This window comes from Narcine bancroftii, chromosome 3 (genome assembly GCF_036971445.1).
Source record: "Narcine bancroftii isolate sNarBan1 chromosome 3, sNarBan1.hap1, whole genome shotgun sequence".
Classification (NCBI taxonomy): Eukaryota; Metazoa; Chordata; class Chondrichthyes; order Torpediniformes; family Narcinidae; genus Narcine; species Narcine bancroftii.
The window spans coordinates 156,437,146-156,455,966 of NC_091471.1; the positions used below are offsets into that span (position 1 = coordinate 156,437,146).

General features: G+C 42.2%; 2 protein-coding genes across 3 annotated transcripts in view; one reads left to right on the plus strand and one right to left on the minus strand.

The window, feature by feature from the left end:
• Positions 1-17,442, minus strand: part of sdad1 (SDA1 domain containing 1) — a 106,791-nt gene extending 89,349 nt beyond the window's left edge. The window contains exons 1-6 of one of the 2 annotated variants that reach the window (XR_011353865.1): positions 17,033-17,442; positions 6,350-6,454; positions 6,011-6,109; positions 5,027-5,137; positions 4,867-4,938; positions 1,000-1,100 (exon numbers count right to left, since the gene is read on the minus strand). Coding sequence is in view for 1 of the 2 variants with exons in the window: in XM_069925499.1 (XP_069781600.1) it covers positions 1,000-1,100; positions 4,867-4,938; positions 5,027-5,137; positions 6,011-6,109; positions 6,350-6,454; positions 17,033-17,122 (578 nt within the window). In the remaining variant the exon portion in view is untranslated. The remainder of the gene's footprint in view (positions 1-999; positions 1,101-4,866; positions 4,939-5,026; positions 5,138-6,010; positions 6,110-6,349; positions 6,455-17,032) is intronic. The other variant, XM_069925499.1, reaches the window with a different exon arrangement.
• Positions 16,798-18,821, plus strand: part of LOC138757736 (flavin reductase (NADPH)-like) — a 45,276-nt gene continuing 43,252 nt past the window's right edge. The window contains exon 1 of the mRNA XM_069925500.1: positions 16,798-16,895. Within this exon, the coding sequence (XP_069781601.1) occupies positions 16,813-16,895 (83 nt within the window). The 5' untranslated portion in view covers positions 16,798-16,812. The remainder of the gene's footprint in view (positions 16,896-18,821) is intronic.

An 18,821-nucleotide genomic window follows, 5' to 3' on the forward strand; every position in this document is an offset into this window, starting at 1 on the left:
GGTGTCTGTTGATTATTTTTATTGTATAAATTTTTGTTTTGTAAGGTTTTTCATTGTTTTTAAAAGTTTTAAAAACAATTATTTTGTTACCAGACTGAGATGAATGGAAGCAGCAGGAATTTGTTCCACACGAATAAACATGAAAATTGGAAAAATAACCAATTAAATAAACTTGGAACAATAATCCCATTGCTTTTGATGATAATAGCACCTTATATAGACATTGTAAACTAAAAATGTGAGCAATATGACAAAGGTATTACTTTGACACAAGCATTAAAGAAAGCTGTGACAGTCAAACACCATGACCGTGTACTAATGAATGAATCTATATCACTTCAACTGATACTCAACAGAGATATTATGCAATTTTCTGTTTTATTTCAAATGTCCAATATGTGCAGTTTTTTTGCTTTTCAATTACTGATGAATATTTCCATGCTCAAAGTTAATGAACAGACTGGGGTGCAAAAGACTCAATCTGTAAATAACACACTGAACTTTACACAAGGAGGACATTTGCCCAATCATGCCTATTCTGACTGTTTGAAGAAGCTATCTAGCTTAGTTCCACATTCCACAAAAAATCTGTAAATCAGTTCTCTACCACAATATTTCAATTGCCTTCAGAAATATCCTATCAGATTTCACCTCCTTGTTCCTGTTGCGCATTCTCCATCCTAGCTCGTGAAGGAAAAAATTATCACACTCACGGAATTTTCAATGATTTTCAATCTATGGTTTTCTATTACTGGCCCACAGTTTCTTTCTTGCTATTTTCAGATTTCTAAATGTACCTCAAAATATAAAATTACGTTGCATTTGATCTGCATTAACTGATCTTGTCCTGTAACTTTGCATTTTTATACTGTCTTAGATGTCGTACTATGTATGGAATGTCGACTAGTTTACTCACAAAACAACCTCTATCGCTGCATTTTCGATCCATGTAAATTTGAAATTAATTGGCAAGTTGTAAACAATAATGTCCAAACTTACCAGATGTTTCTTTTGTATAGTTCTATCATTACATCTAAGGACATCTTGGCTGCTATGGGGTTGCTGTCTCTCAACATAGTGTACATGAAATTTTGTAAAGCCTGAGAACATGTAAACACAATAGTCACATAATCTCACAAATAACATGTAATAATTTACACTGCTTTGTTTTACAAAGAACAAACTACATTGATGTTACTTTAATTCAGTGTACTTGTACATTTTATGATGGGGAATGAAAGCACTGCACATGTACAAAGTTACAGGATATTCTTGCTTTGGCTGCAGATCTTCAAAGCTTGGCAGAAGGTCTGCAAAGCCAGTGACTTTAAAATGTCAGCAGGTGTGAACATGCAGGCACCAGAGTCAACTGTGAGCTGCTTCTATTTCCTCTTCCAGTAGTTTAGATTGGAAAGAGCAGGTAGTTATGAATTTTGGAGACTTTTGCTGCCTTGTACAGCAAAAGCACTTTTATCATACACCAGTTAATTTATGCCACACACCACTAAAGATAGATGGTAGCTGGAGTAGCCATCCCTGGTAACAAAACTTGGTGCCCACCTAAAAATGTTGATTAAAACCTTTCCCAATAAAACGGGAGCTTCACTACTAATCTAACCTGTGATTATTGGTAAGTTGGATATTGTCAATTGTTCCTCATTTATTTCTGATATTTTTCATCTCTTCTTCGGTTCTGTACATCACTTGTCTTGATCCCATTTTTTAATTATAGCTGGAATTGTCAATTTTATTGCCAAGAACAGTATACGGTCAGTCTGCAAATTGAATTCCTCATTCTTATTCCCTCAGATAACACAACAGTAGTGGCTCCATCAGCAACACCGAAGAGTCGCACTACCAAAAAAAGAGGTGAAAAATCTTGTGGTATGACGCGTGAGAAACAACCCTAGTCTCAACGTGGGCAAGACGAAGAAGACAATTGTGCACCTCAGGAGGACCAGGAATGACCATCCTCCACTACATATCAACAGTTCTGTAGTGAAGAAACTGGAGAGCACCAAGTTCCTTGGAGTTCAATTAACTAGTGTCCAATCATGGATACTCAGCATCTCTTCACTTGTCAGGAAGGCACAACAGGGCCTGCATTTCCTGAGAAGACTGAAGCAGGCAAGGCTACCGACTACCATTATGTCATCCTTCTTTGTTTGCTGCAGAGAAATGGATCAGAAGTCAATCCACAGGACCATAAGAATGTCAGAGAGGATCATTGGAGTGTCCCTGTCGCCACACCCTCTCCCAAACAACATTATCTACCTGGATCATTTTCTGAAGAGGGCTTATATCCTGGGTAAACTTGTACCTCTCACTTTGTTCGTTTTAGATTGGTCACCGTGTTTGAGCTACCGAAAGAAAATAGACACCCACACCGAGAGCAGTTCAGTGAATACAAATGTTTATTACAAATTCAAAAGCTGATTTCAAACTACAATATGCAACCCCTTCCCAATTATACTTATCAACGCCTGGACTGGTCCCAACTGCCGAAGCAAGGCAACAACCGCACACTTGTAGTTGCTTGTTGGGGCGCCGCTGGCAGATTCTCCACCTCCCCCGACTGGGACTTTGGTTGGACTCTAGAAGTTCTTCTTCTTGCTGAGAGATGTTGCCACCTCTAGGAGAGTCTCAAACTTCAGCAGTGGGACCATGGCTTATATTACCCAAAAACTGCTTACCCAAGTACCCATTCCCAGCACAGTAAGAAAGATAAGCAAGCAAGCTAGGCTTCTATCGAATAACGTAATTTTCAGCTTATCACTTTGAATACAATGGTTTATTTTGCATCAAGGCTAGGCCTCTGACAGTCTGTAACCAAAACAAGCAGGAAGATTAAATGTTCTTGGTACACAGATGTTCTTTTGTCACATAACTGCATCTCTGGTCCCTCGGTGGAATTTAGCTTAAGTCTGTTTCTATTTTTTTCTTCTAAAGTGGATGACCTCACATTTACTGAGGCTGTGGAAAAAGCAATTTAATATTTTTGAAATTTCCACGAGTGCAGGGCTGTGAAAAATCAAGAGGCAGAGATCTGTAAACTGGATTAAATGGAGGACCTTGGTTTGGGGGGGTGGCAATTGAATATTTTTGCTTGCTGTTTGACAAAGGAGTAGGACAATATTCAAGCCCATTGGCTCCAGTTTGGAAACATCTCTTTTATGTCTGATTGCAAGCGTCAGGCAGGCTAGAAGATCATACAAAATTACTGCCCGAGTAGCTGTACTCCATCATAACTGGACACCTTCTGATTTAGCCCTCCAAATTCCACTCAGCCTTGCTCCCACGTAAAAATCAATAATTAATTAATAATTTAGCAATAATCTGGCGTGAATTGAATCACTTTTCAATTCAACAATACAAAAATTATAAAAAAACAAGTATTCCAAGCTTAACTCATAAAAGACCCATTATTTATCTGTTAGAATTAACTAAAATCTCTCTTGAATCTACAAAACTTGGACCTGTGCTTCCCATTTACATTCCAGATGAAGCCTATTGCATCTGGTATTCCAAGGAGTCTTCTGAACAAGTAGTAGGCAGGATGCAAAGTATGTTGCAACATTCAAGATTAAATTTATTGACAGCAATAAAAGTGTCAGATTACCTGAAATTTCTTTTTGCCTGCCACAAGGCAGACGGATTCGCCACTGGCGGGAATTGCCGAAGCGCCTCCTTCAGTCAGACTTACAGTTAGAGAGAGAAGCAAAAGAGTCACCGTATCGACAGATTCACCTCCAGCACTTCCGCAGCCCCCGCAGCCACACAGAGTCCAGTCCAAATCATTGGCGACCCGAGCTCCAGATCCGAACCTCCGACACATCCAGAGACCCTTCAGTGCTCTCGGCACCTCCTCGCATCCTGGTTCCGATACATCGTACCCCTCCAGCCAATTTGAGCCAGTCTCCAGCAGTCCGCAGCCTGCCGCAAGTCTCCCGACAGCAGTTTCCAACAGCCCACACCTTCCACGGATTCATCACCTCAAGTCGCCAGCAGCCCGCCGCACGCACTGGTCCATGAGCCGCAGAGCCCCCTCAATGATTCGCCACCGTGGTCACCATCCCCACGGGTTGTCTCCACCACTTCTCCTCTCAGCTGGTATGTGATCATCCCATCCTCCGCTTCCCCGGAGTTTGCAGCACCGCGTGGCTGCTGCCAATTAATAGGCATCCCCATGAGACACGCAGACCCGTGGTTGCAGGACTTCAACTAAAACCACTGTCGGTGCCTTCAACAGGCCGTTCAAGTCCTAAGCAGAGCCAACAGCAGTCGACTGGGCGGCTGGTGTCCGCAGGAGCGCTGCATCTCCACTTCCTCGCTCGCCGTGGATCCGCATTAGCGGCGGCACTGTCACTACAGTGGTTCTGGCAATGCCGCCATCTTCACCTTTTTGAAGATGGTTTTATGAGGTCATTCTAAACGACCTCATAAAACCATCTCTCCACAAAATTTGACAGCCTTTTTTAGGCAACGAACAAATTATAGCTAAATTGCTGTTGCAAATATAGTCATTTAGAACAGTATATTTCAGTTCTACCACGTTTCAGAACATGATCCTTGTGTTTTTGTTCTAAACATTTTAGATTTTTTATATTTTGAAGAAAATAATTCAATTACTGGTATGTCAGATGGATTTAAATCATTTACTTCAGGGCATTAAATTATTGACTGAGAAAAATACAAATCACACTGCATGGTTCCTTCATTAGAGGGAGTGAGGGTGAGGGCTTATTCATTTGAGTTTCTGGCACAATGCAGCATTATTGCTTTACAATATTTATAACACCTTTTTGTACATAAACTCAAAACCAAGAGAAGAGAAGTGTTGCTTTATTAAGTATTCAAGTTACTCACTGTGTTCACTTTGTTGTTTTTGTGTTTGGCATTGATATTCTTAATGTCAGTCACGATGTGCAAGTACAGGGTCTGATAATATAAAAAGGAGTACGTCAAGGTACGGGATGATCAAAATATCCGCACTTGCAGTAGGTTTGAAACAGCATAAGTATCATACCTTTCGCAAAAGTTTGTCTTGACACCTCAAGAGTTCAAAGAATAATTCCAGCAAACTTGTTGGATTCAACAGGTTCTTGTTTCTTAATAAAATCAAAGCTTTACAAAATGTCTAAATGAAAATTAAAGGAAACACATAAAATTAATGCACTGAGATCAAAGATATCACACAATGAACAAACTGTTTCATGTTTGTGATCCTTTTTCATAGGTTCTTTCGACACTGTCAACCAACCAAGAGGGAAGGCTGATATCCAATTTCCAGGGACATTTGTCTGTGGCCCAATGCTGATGTGCTAGAGTTGCCTCTGAAAAAAGGAACAAAACTATTCCAGCTACTATGGAAGACAAAGAGAAAGAAACTCAACTTCACCTGTAGTTGGATGTCAGGTAAAACAGGTTATTGTTTATTATTATCTGCTTTGATCTGCTGTTGATTTTCACCATGCTCCCCCTAGTGTAACAAATTATGGTCATAAATGCCTGTCCATTCTTTTTACAAATGCTGTACATCAGATCATCTACTGTGACCGCCAATACCAAGCCACAAAATAGGCCACCCGATCCTATTATTAACAATGTACGTTAAGTATTTCAGCTCTTAGTAAATGTTCAATTTATTCATTTCTAACATGAAGAAATGTAAGTAAAAAAAGCAGATATTATATCGGCCAATTAAATATTGGACAAATTACACCATCAGGTCAGACCCCAAAAGAATCTGCATTCACTATTTATTTAAAAGCAAAACCCTTGAATATCCTGAATAGATCTTTATGTCAAACATCTGTGCTGCGAAGAAATGCAGGAATTCTTTTAACCCTTTCAGAACCCTACACCCAATTAAATGTTGAAAAACATCTCACAGATTGAAAATGTATATTAATATCACAGAGCTAAAGTGGCTCAATTATTCAACAAAACATTAAAACAATATGTTTTTAAAAAGAATGCTAAACAATAATATTGGAAATGATTGGCTTACCATCCGCAAGTCTGAGTCCAGAATCGTGTGGTGAGAGGAAAGAAGCTCTTTCAATTCTTGGGCAAAGTTAGTCAGTTCATTTGGGTAACAATGTGCAACCTTGAATGAAATGAGAGGAAGATAGTTAGGCACTTAATTTTGATGATAAATACTATTTTTACCTTTCTCACCATGACGAAAGAATTACAAAATTTCACAGTAAGGCAGCTTTCATTACCTTAATAAATTTCGGTTAGGGTTCAAAACATCCCAGCGAGCCAACTTTCATGAAAAATAATATTTAAAAGGTTCTCAGTCAAATATCAGGCACATTTACATGCATTGCTGAAGAAAATTTACCTGTGCAAGAAACATCACCAATTCAGAAAGTTCTTTACTTGGTTTGTCTGGCTGTAGCTTGAAAATACGCACATTGGAGTGGTAGTGATTAAACTGCTGTAGAAACTGAGCAAGAGAGGAAAATATTTTGTCAAAGTAATTTAAATTGTTCTGTACAAGGAACACATGCCTCATGAGGAAAGTTTTATAAGCATTACTCTCAGAGCGAACTCAAGTCGTTTTCAGTGTACAGTCGCATGTTCTTTGGATTCACATAAAATCACAATAAACTTCTGACATTTGTTGCAGCAAGTAGAATTCTAATATAGTAAAAATCACAGTTTAAACAAAATGATATGCAAAATTATACATTTCAGAATCTTACCTTTCCATTATCCACCATGTTATCTTTACATTGAAGACCTTCACTAATGTTTTTATTTAGCTTCTCTTATAAGCCAAAAAAAAACTAATTGCTGGGAGAACTCAGCAGGTCAGGCAGATTAAGACCTTGCATGAGGAATGAGAGTGTAAATTGGAGAAAGCCAGATTTATGTGGCAAGAGAAGAGTGAGGCAGAAACTGGCAAGCAATAGGTAGGCTCGTGTGAGGAAGGGCTTGATGGACAAATGGAGCCAGGTGGGGGAGGGACATAGGGTGGGAGGTGATGTGAAGACAATACTGGGCTCCAGATTATGGAATTTGGTCAGAAAGAAAGGCGATGCGTGGAACCGAATAAAGGAGGGTTAGTGGCCCGGTGTGAACAGTAGGAGGTGAAGAGACAGTACGTTGAAAGAATCAAGTAGGGGAGGAGGGAAGAAACTCACAAACATTTCCTGGGAGTGTAGGGGAGTTGAGAAGAAGAGTCAAAATGGCCTTTCTACAGAGTCCAGGTGTTCAGCAGTGAGGTAGAGGAGGCCAGAACCATAGCAGTAGACAACATTGGGGGAGGTGCATGCAAATCTCTGCCTCAGCTGGAAGAGCTGCCTCCCACCCACACACATTGTTCACTGAGTCCCCTAATCATTCCTCTACTGTTCCCATCCACTCAACATCCCTTCCTTATCCAGTTCCACGCATCACATCCTTTATCAAATCCCCAATCCTCGCACCTTTTTCCTGGCCATCTCCCATCACACGTTCATACCAAAGCAGGGTCTCAGCCTCTTCCCCTTCGCAAATGCCACCTGACCTTCCGAGTTTCTCCAGCTATTTTTTTTTGCATTAGATGCCAACATCTGCTGTTTTTCAGGTCTCCTGCAAGCATCTGCCCGATTTTTTGGCAGACACTACAACCAAGTAAAAATTGAAAACCATGCCTGAGATTCTGCAGTAAAGCGACAAATACTTGTTTTTAATGTCATAAACATTGCAAGTTTTCTTCATTAGAGTTATCAAACATGATCTAATTTTCACAAAGAGAGACAAGAACAGCAGAACCAAAAGCTGGGCAATTTTATTTCAGAAAAAGAACAGTCAAAGCAGAAGAGCGAAGAGAAAATTTTACCCTTTGAACCTTGGTACCTGAAGGCCCATTGCAAATGACGACGTGATGGAAATCTCAGGTGTGCAAGTGGCCAGAAGTAGAAATGTAATAGAGTCATAGAGCAATACACCAGGAAAAGACCCTTCTACCCAACTCATCAATGCTTGATGAATCTGGACTAGTCTCATCTGCTGGCATTTGGTCCGTGTCAAAGGTTCAAATCTTCCTTTGCTATGTATTAATACACTATAAATATACACTATATACTCAATTTTTGTCTGCCGTAAAGGCAAGCAAAGAGTCATCAACGGGATTGCTCGCACCTCTAAAAATGAGAATAAAAGCAAAAGAGAGTCCCTTTTGAGTCACTGAGTGTCTGTGGATTCACTTCCAGCACTCCCGCAGCCTCTGCAGATGCCCAGAATCCAATTCAATCCATCGACAACCCAAGCTACAAATCCAAACCTCTGACATGGACAGGAAGCTTTCTTAGCCCAAGGCCCTTCAGGAACTTTTCTTGCCCTCATCTCCCTCTCGAATCCTGGTTCCTGCAGCTCAGAGCCTGAGTGGGTCTTTGACTGCAAGTCGCCAGCAACCCACAGCCAATGTGGGCCCTTCAGCCGTTGAGCCCCTCGCTGGTCTATTGCCATGATATCCTTCTTTAGAGAAACATCTCCAAGGATTTCCCTTCTCAACAAGGGATTTCCCTCTTTCCTAAGCTCGTTTGTACAAGTGTCTTCTAAATATCATAATTTTACTTACTTCAATTGATTCCTTTGGCAAGAAGGCTCAGATACAAACCACCCTCTTCCTTCTCACCTTTAAACCAATGCCCTCGGCTTCTAATACCACCTACTCTAGAAAAAGACTGTGAGCATTCACTCTATCCATGCGCCTCAAGATATAAATCTATACAAGGTCACCCCACAGCCTTCAATGTTGGAGGCATAGTAGCTAGCACAACGCCTTTACAGTGCCAGCGAACTGGATCGGACTGGGGTTCGAATCCCATGCTGTCTGTGAAGAGTTTTCTGTATGTTCTCTCTGTGTCTGCGTGGGTTTTCTCTGGGGGCTCTGGTTTCTTCCCACCGTTCAAAATGTACTGGGGTGTCTAGGTTAATGGGGCATAAACAGGGCAGCATGCATGGACTTGTGGGCCAAAATGGCCTGTTATCGTGCTGAATGTTCCAGGGAATAAAGACTCGTTTATTCTATCTTCCCCATAACTCAAGCCTTCCAATCCTTGTGAACTTCTTCTGCACTCCTTTCAATTATAGCTGGGTGACCAGAACACTATGAGATGCAGTGGGTAAGCTCATGGATGACTTTGAACATAGAAATAGTAAATACAAGAAGAATTGGAGTCATGGCAAGGCAGTGGCACGGGGATGATGGGGAAAGGCTGGTGCAAGTTAGGATCCAATCTTTTCATTTTACACCCATGCCGGTAGAATAAGGTTCATTCACAGTAAATAAATTCTACATCAAAATGGTTTCAGATTTTGAGGAGAAATCAGTTTTCAAAATCTTTAATCTATTAAAATTTATATTGATAGTAGTTTATAACGAGAAGGGTGGAAATACGAAAAAGTATCATTTTTTTAATCATCATTTTAAAGCCAAGGGTTCACCATTCTAGTGATTATTAAAATAGTTTACTTGAAATAGGACTAATATTAGATTAGCATAACTAACATAAGAAAAAACATAATAAATGACTACTGCCCAGTAGCTTTGGCATCCACCATCAAGAGTGCTTGGAGAGGCTGATCATGGCTCACTTAACTCAAGCCTGCAAGACAGCATTGTTGGATCCCTGGCTCACCACTCAGCCCTGGAATATCTGGATGCCAAGGAGATCAATTTTCATAGACTACAGTTCCATTTGAATACCATAGTCTCCAGCAAACTCATTTCCCAAGTTTTGGACCGAGGTAGCAGCACCCCCTTCTGAAACCGGACCCTTGATTTAGTCCCCTGCAATATTCCCTCTATAACCAGGACTATACAGCTAAATACCATTCCAATTCTATCTTCAAAAATGGCAACAATACCACAGAGGTAGGCTGGGAAGTCAATTATGATGATGAGATGGATACAGGAAAATTATCAGTCTCTGTTCGTAGCAAAGTCTCAAGCTAACATACTGTTGACATTGCTGACTCATGGCTGCACTGCCAGATTTAGTAGAAACAGAATAATCAAATTTGGGAATGATACAATACTTGGCAGAGAGGAGGTTGGGAGGCTCATAAAATGGTGCAAGAATAATAACCCAGATCTCAACATGGACAAGACAAAGGAGGTGTCTCTGGAATTCAGGAGGACAAAGATTGACTACTCTCTACTACCCATCAATGTCTCTGTCATGAAGAGAGTGGAAAGCACTAAGTTCCTTGGTGTACATATAATGGATGACTGATCCTGGACCCACAACATTAGTCAAGAAAGCTTAGCAGTCCCCACCTTTCCTAAAGAGGATAAGGATACCATCCCCCATCTTGACACTACAGGAGCATGATTGAATGTCCTGTCTGGCTGCATCATAATGTGGCATGGTTATTGCAAAGCATCAGACCAGCAGTCAATACAGAGAATCATCACTAGGTTGTCCCTTTCCTCTATTGACATTTACCAAGAGCATTGCTTAAATACGGCTCAAAGAACCATTGAGAATACTTTCTATCCATCACACAGCATCTTTTGACCTACTACCACCTCGAAGGAGTTACTGGAGCATCAATATTAGGACTGCTAGGCTGAGAAATAATTTCTTCCCACAGGCTGTGAGAGTGATATAATTGTGTAATCATGTAATTGAGTAAATTATTTCAAAATATTTATGCATATTTATTTTACATCTTTATGTCTAGATGTGATTATTGTGTGTGGTGTATTGTGTGTACATGGGTGCACTATGGTCTGGAAAAAAGCTGTTTCACCTAGCTCTATGTGAACTGTCAGATTATAATAAACTTACACAAACATTCCACACACAATTTCTTCTCCATCCTTCCATCAGGAGAATGCTTAAGAGTGTGAAAGCACACATCAACGGGTTTAAATGCAGTTCTTGCCCCACAGCCATCAGGCTCCTGAATGAACCCCATAACAGTGCTATTGTACTCCCTTTGCTTGATACGAAGTGATATTCTTTTCATTGTATTCCTATCCTCTTTACATGGCTGTATGAATGTTAGTGATCACTGTCATGATAATGAATATGTATGAGATGTACCGGAAGTCACGTGGTATGAGAGGGAGATAAGAACACAAGCAGGAGAACAAAGGAAACCGGAGAATAAAGCCACAGAGAAGTTTACCTGATAAACTTGTGTTTAATGTTTTATTAACTTCACATTTCGGGCCACAAATGTGACATTGGCGACGAGGATGAAAGAAGCTTGAAGAAAATTAAAGACTAAACAAGATTACAGAGGATTACAGACAACTTCAAGATGATAAGAATTTTCTCTTTGTCTCAGTACTTTTGGGGCTGGAATATTTCCTCATGGCTGGTGCAGACGGTGACTTTCTAACACATAGTGGAATTGCTCATTTTGACCCAACGGGTGATGCAAGCACTGTAAGTGTGAAGTGGAAGGCATGGCTGGAAGAATTTGAATCCTACGCCGACAGTCGTGGCCTATTTCTAGATACCGGTACAGTTGAACAAAAAGTGCAGAGATGGGCATTACTTCTTTTCACTGCAGGACCCTCAGTTCGGGAAACGTTTAAGACACTTTTGAATACTGGAAGAAAGGATGAGTACCGGAAAGCAGTAGATGCATTAAATACACACTATGTAGTGACACCGAATGCTACATTTCAACGCCATTTGTTTCGGAGAACGAGACAAGAAAATGGCCAGACGTTATACGTGACGAGACTACGCCAGCTAGCTGTTGGATGCAATTACATGCCAGCTGATTTGGACAACCAATTATTGGATCAAGTCGTACAGCACTGCAGATCAGATAAACTCAGAAGACGTCTACTGGAAAGAGGGAGTGAGTTGGAACTCACTGATGCTTTAACCATTGCTGCTGCATTAGAGGCTGTTGAAGGGCAATTTCATACCATGACCCTGAAAGACAACTCAAGCCAGCAAATTAAGAGGCTCTCACATCGCCATAATCAGCCAAGATATACGCCGACACATGACGTGGAGTGTTATCGATGTGAAAACCGAGGTCACTTTGGAAAAGACCCATATTGCCCGGCCAAAGGCAAAATTTGCAGAAAGTGTGGAGGTAAGGACCACTTTGCAAAGAAGTGCAAAAGCAAGTCCAATGCAGACCAGAAGAGGAAGAGTACAACTTCCAAAGGCAAAGTCTGGGGGAAAGGAAAGTATCCTGGAAAGAAAGATACCATTCGCCAGATAGACGGTGACGATGATGATACCCAGGAGGAACAGAGTTGTTACCAACTTACGTTGAATGAAGTACATCATGAGAAGGTCCCAGTGATCATTGATGGAGTGACAGTGCAGGTCATTGTAGACTCAGGCAGTGACAGTAATGTGATGGATCGACATTTATGGGAGAAGTTGAAAAGGAAAAAGATCATCTGTACCTCAAAGAAGTGTTCCAAGAAACTGTATCCATATACAGCAACAAAGGCATTGCAGACCATTGGATGTTTTACTGCAATTGTTGAAGCTGGAGAAAAGTACACCGAAGCAGAGTTTATGGTCATAGAAGAGAGGGGAGAACCATTGCTGAGTAGAAGCATAGCGCAAGACCTGGCAATACTTCATATTGGAGCTTGTGTCAATTCAATTCAGTCATACGAGGATATGAAGCAAGAATTCCCCGCAGTCTTCCAAGGAGTAGGAAAGCTGAAAGGTCGACAATTGAAGCTAGCGGTAGATGAAACGGTCAAACCCAAGGCACAACCAATGCGCCGAACTCCGTTTGGACTTCGTGGGAAAGTCGAAGCCAAAATTAAAGAATTGATCGAACAAGACATTATTGAACCGGTGGAACATTCGACACAATGGGTCAGTCCCGTAGTGATTGTGCCCAAACCAAAGGGTGACATAAGACTATGTGTTGACATGAGAATGGCCAATGAAGCTATAATTAGAGAACGACACCCTATACCAACAGTGGAGGAAATGCTTCAAGAACTAACTACCAGCAAGATATTCTCAAAAATTGATCTGAAATGGGGCTATTATCAATTAGAGCTGGATCCAGGTTCCCGAAATGTAACTACATTTGTGACTCACTGTGGATTGTATCGTTACAAGAGACTATCATTTGGAATTAATGCAGCTTCGGAGATCTACCAGTATGAAATCCATCGTGTGATTCAAGGCATTCCTGGAGTTGCCAACATTTCTAACGACATCATAGTCCATGCACCAACGAAGGAAGAGCATGACAAACGGTTGAGGCGTGTACTATCTAGACTACAGGAGGCAGGCCTTACCGTGAATGGAAACAAGTGCCAGTTCGGTGTGTCAGAAATGGATTTCATGGGACACAGACTTACACGGGAAGGACTAAACCCTGCAGAGGCCAAGGTGAAAGCTATTGCAGAGGCACGTGCACCTCAGAACGCAACAGAGGTGAGGAGTTTCCTGGGATTGGTCAATTTTTGTGCAAAGTTTATTCCTAATTTCGCTACAGTGGCAGAACCACTAAGGAAACTAACCAAGAAAGGTGTACCATTTCATTTTGGATCTGAGCAGAAGAAAGCGTTCACAGCGCTGAAGCAAAGCCTGACAGATGCAAAAACTCTTGGATATTACGATCCGGCGGCATCAACCAAAGTCATAGCGGATGCCAGCCCGGTTGGTTTAGGAGCCGTGTTGGTCCAGATGCATGATGGAGGACCAAGAATCATTGCCTATGCCAGCAGATCGTTATCAGATGTGGAAAGAAGATACTCTCAGACAGAGAAAGAAGCACTCGGACTTGTATGGGCCTGTGAGAGGTTCCATGCATATTTATACGGCATTGAATTTGAACTCATCACAGATCATAAGCCATTAGAGGTGATCTATGCACCTAGATCCAAACCATGTGCCAGAATAGAGAGATGGGTACTCAGACTACAACCCTACAAATATAAAGTAATCCACATTGCAGGGAAAACAAACATTGCTGATCCGCTGTCCAGATTGGTGAAGGATGGAGGTCCACAATCCAAGTCAGAATTGGGAACAGAAACAGAGAGCTTTGTACGCTTCGTAGCTATTCAGGCGACACCGAAAGCTGTGACTACGAAGGAAGTTGAGAGAGAATACGAACGTGATCCAGAACTCATGGAAGTAAGAGAATGCATACAGAGTGGACAATGGGACAAGTGTACTCACAAGGCTTACATTCCCATTAGAGACGAACTTTGTTGCATTGGACAGTGTGTATTAAGAGGTTGCAGATTGGTGATACCACAAAGATTGAGACCGAAGATCGTATCCTTAGCGCATGAAGGACACCTAGGTATTGTTGGTACCAAGCAAAACCTCAGGACCAAGGTATGGTGGCCAGGTTGTGATAAAGACGCAGAGAAATTTGTTAAAACTTGTCACGGATGTCAAATCACAAGTAGGAGTAATCCGCCAGAACCGATCCGGAGTACGCAACTTCAGACAGGACCATGGATCGACATAGCTGTTGATTTTCTTGGACCTTTACCGACGGGTGAATCAGTTATGGTAGTGATAGATTACTACAGCAGATACTATGAGTACGTGGTGTTGAAGTCCACAACCACTGAAAAAACAATACAAGCGTTAGCAGAGATATTCGCAAGATATGGATTACCTGTTACATTATACTCTGACAATGGTCCACAATTCATTTCAGAGACATTTGCGGAATACATGAGGACCACAGGTATCCACCATCATAAAGTAACTCCGAAATGGCCGCAAGCCAATGGAGAAGTAGAGAGACAAAATCAGTCCATTGAAAAACGATTGAGAATTGCACACGCAGAAGGACAAAATTGGCGAGAAGCATTGCTATCTTATATGGCTGTCTATCGAGCAACGCCTCATGCAACCACTGGAAAAAGTCCTGCAGAAGCATTTTTTGGGAGAAAAATCCGCACAAAAATGCCAGAAATAAAGGAAATCCGAGACGACCAGGAGATGAGGGACCACGATGCTGAAAAGAAAGGTGCAGCAAAGCTGTACACAGATTCGAAACGTGGAGCCAAGTACTCAGACATCATGCCAGGAGATAATGTTCTAGTGAGGCATGAAACTGGTGGTAAGCTTGACACACCTTATTACCATCAACCCTATACTGTCGTATCCAGAAGTGGCAGTATGGTGACAGTCAAGTCTCCGACTGGAGTCCTGTATAAGAGAAATGTATCAGGTGTAAAAAGGTACCAGTCCAGAGATACATCGAGTGAAGAGGTTGAAAGGCCAATGCGAGATGCTGAAACTGAGAGACCTGATGATGTTCCAGAGGCAGTTACTAGCACTCCTGATGAAGTGAATAGAGCGCCAGAAACACTCGAAGCCGTGGCGAGCAGTATTGCCGACGCTGAGAGTGACCAACCGAGAAGCGACGACAATATTGCAGGCAGGCCGAAACGAAACTGGAAAGTGCCCAAACGATACGAAGACTTTGTGCCATAGTTTTAATAAGAACTTTGGGACAGTATTTAATCTTATATCATAAAGTGCATGTATGAGTGCTGTAGGAAGTAAATTTTATGTAGTTGAGTTATAGTATTACCATTAGTTACGATGTTTGTAAGTTTCCGAGAGATATTGGTAAGTGAAGGTAAAGTTTATTTCTGATTAAAGGAGGGATGTCATGATAATGAATATGTATGAGATGTACCGGAAGTCACGTGGTATGAGAGGGAGATAAGAACACAAGCAGGAGAACAAAGGAAACCGGAGAATAAAGGCACAGAGAAGTTTACCTGATAAACTTGTGTTTAATGTTTTATTAACTTCACATTTCGGGCCACAAATGTGACAATCACCTATCAGTTTGCTCTTAGAAAAATACTTCTCACTGCCTGATATATTTTGTGACATATAACTTTAAACTTAAATCGGTGCTTAGTGGTCAGCATAGTTCAGTGGGTTGAAGAACCAGTTTTGGACCTGTATCAGTTCAAGTTATTGTCGCATGCACCAAGATAAAGTGATAGAAGCAGACCAGTAGACCTAGTCCAAAAGCACAAAGATGTAGCTTTACAGAGCGTGATCAATTAGTAGAGAGCAAAGGTTATTTTGTTTACCCCAATCAATAGCACTAAACCCAATTTGTACATTTACTCTCCTCCAAAATTCATTCCATTGATGTCAATGGCACAGCTAAATAACAGTGTACTAAATTGCTCTTAAATGAATAAAAATAAAATATTTGAAAGAGCAGATAATAATCAAAAAGTAATAGAGCATTCAAAATTCAGAGATTGATTACTGCACGTTATGTCATTTCACAAGGTCAGACCAATATTTCCAATGCTATCCAATTCAAAGGACTTTCGGCGAACATATTATTAATGATATTATTTAAATGGTTTGACCAATGTTGTTGATAAGATCAGATTCTGGTCTCCCAATCTAGGACATGCCCAGGAGTGAAGGAAAAGTCCTATTCAAAATTTAAAGTGATCAGCAGAGATTTGCCTCAGACCATGGGCAATTGGTAGGATTCAAACTTCTAAAATGTTGACTGCAACCTTGCAGTGTGGGACTCAAGGGCACGAACTTTCTTGTAAATCACTAGAACGAATAATTTAAAATAGTGAGAACTCGGTCTGCAGCAAAACGGGCTTCAGGCGCAACACTCTGGAAATACCAGACATCGACTCATTCAGCACATAAAGTAACCCCTCGGACTACGACGACCAAGCCAACTGCTGAAACCAGTGGAGATGGGCGAGAGATACCACGTTTGTAGCCAGATTTCCCAAGACCAAGGCGCTATGTGGATGCTCACTGAAGATTTGAAAGCACTGAAACAAGTCTGGAGCTGGTGACATCCCAAATCTTCATGGGCAGTTAACGTGAGATGGCATTCTACGGACTTGCAACCGGGATCAGTAGTCAAAACTACGCCAACAACAAAGGCTTGGATCACGTGTTCGAAGTTCGGTGAGGACCATTTTAAAACTGTGCGTTTATCTTTGAGTCACGGCGGCGAGAATGCAGGGCCTTGCGGTGCATTCACCCATTGCATCCTGGTTGGACCAGGGCAAGCCGCGAGTTTGTCACGTTGCGCCGCCACTCACCTCCTCCGTGTAGGAGCGCGGGTCCCTTTTGATGAGGTTCTGCAACTGGGGCAAGTTACTGGGCAACTTGTTGTTGTTCCTGGCGGCCATGGTGCGCTTGTGGTCCCGGTCCGACCCGGAACAACGTGCCCCCGTTGCTCATATCCCAGGGTTCTAACCTTCACGGTGTCCGCGACGGACAAAAAGCACCAGAGCGAAGTGGAACTATTTCGAAACGACAAGCTGGGGAAGGGGGGAGAGTGTAAACTCTAGGTTTCCATTGCTAAAACGCTTTTCACGCCTTAGTTGGTCGTTATTGTGTGCTTAATAACTCGGCTAATGAGGTAAAACAAACAAGAGACTTTACTGAAAACAACCAAACTCGGTGAACAGGGTAGGGGGAGAACAAGCTCACAGTGGAGCGACTCCTCCCTGCTCATTCTCGAGACAACGAACGTGGTATTTGCGCATGCGCGATGTGCTGTTGCGAGTGCGTTACCTGCAATGTGATTGCATTGGTACAGAGCAGCCATGGCAGAAGCTGTCTGCGTTTCCTTTCTTGAGCTCCCCCCACCGTATGATACAGTGAACATATATAACTTTCACTAGCGCTACAATATATACATCAACCCAGTTCAGTCCCAGTATTTTGGGTTCAGCTCACAGACACGCCGAACGCATGTTTTGTAATAGCCCTCCGCTGATGTGGAGGGTTGAGACAACTTGTCCTGATTGTCTCTACTGTCCATGGTCTCAAGGGCATCGTCCATCTCTTCTCCTGTGGTTACCCGGGGGGTGGAGGATCGCGTTGATCCCGGGCTCGTTCCAAATCCAAAATTGCCGATTTGTTTGGGTTGGTTTGAGATGCGGGTGGCTCTCTTACTGGGAGGATGATGTCATCTATTCCTCCCTATTTTGAATGTCCTCAGTGACATGACATTGCATTTGGCCCTGGTGTCGACTTTCATCTCGGTTGTCTTGCCGTTGACTTCTCTGGACATGAAGCCACGTTGTTACCGCTGATGCGGGTTTCTGTTGTGTTGCCTTCCGTCCTTGTGGTGAGCCCATCGACGAAGTACTGGTTGTCGAGGTCGCTTCCTCTCTGCTCTGATTCCAAATAGTTGATGGTCCTCCTGGGTCTGGTCTGTGCAGTGGTCTGCTGTCTGGATTTGCCAACTTCCTGCACTGTTGGCAAGTTGGGCATATCTGTCTTTTTGGTATATAGTCTCCTCTACAATTGCCACAAACGGTCCTGGGTGTGGGGTGGCCTGACTGGCTTGGCTGGCTCTTCCTTCTAACCTCCAATCACTGTCTGCTTGCCGGTCCCGCCTGTATCGCATCGATGCTTGTGGCCTGTTGTTGTGGAGAGGCCAGCCTTTTACTGTTTTCCTCAGTAGTTTCATAAGCCAAACACATTGTGATGGCCTTTGCTAGTGTCAGTTCACTGTCTCGCAGGAGCGCCTTCGCATATTATCGTCGCAAATACCACAGACCATTCTGTCTTTAATTAGTTTGTTGCCAAGCGTGGTGAAATTGCAGATTTTCACTCAGATTTTTAAATCGCTGATGTATGAGTGTATCGACTCGCCAGGCTTGTGATCTCTCATGTTGAATTTGTGCCTTTCCATTGTCAACCCTGAGGGTTGCGCATTTCTCTGAATTTATGCTTTAAACATTCGGGCTCCTCTGTCAACTCAGACAGGCTGGTAATGAGGTTCCTGTCATGCACTTCGCCTGCATACACAACGGCCTCCCCCTTTCAATAGCTTCATAGCCCACCGAGTTTAGCAGAATGTACGCCCTGGTACGG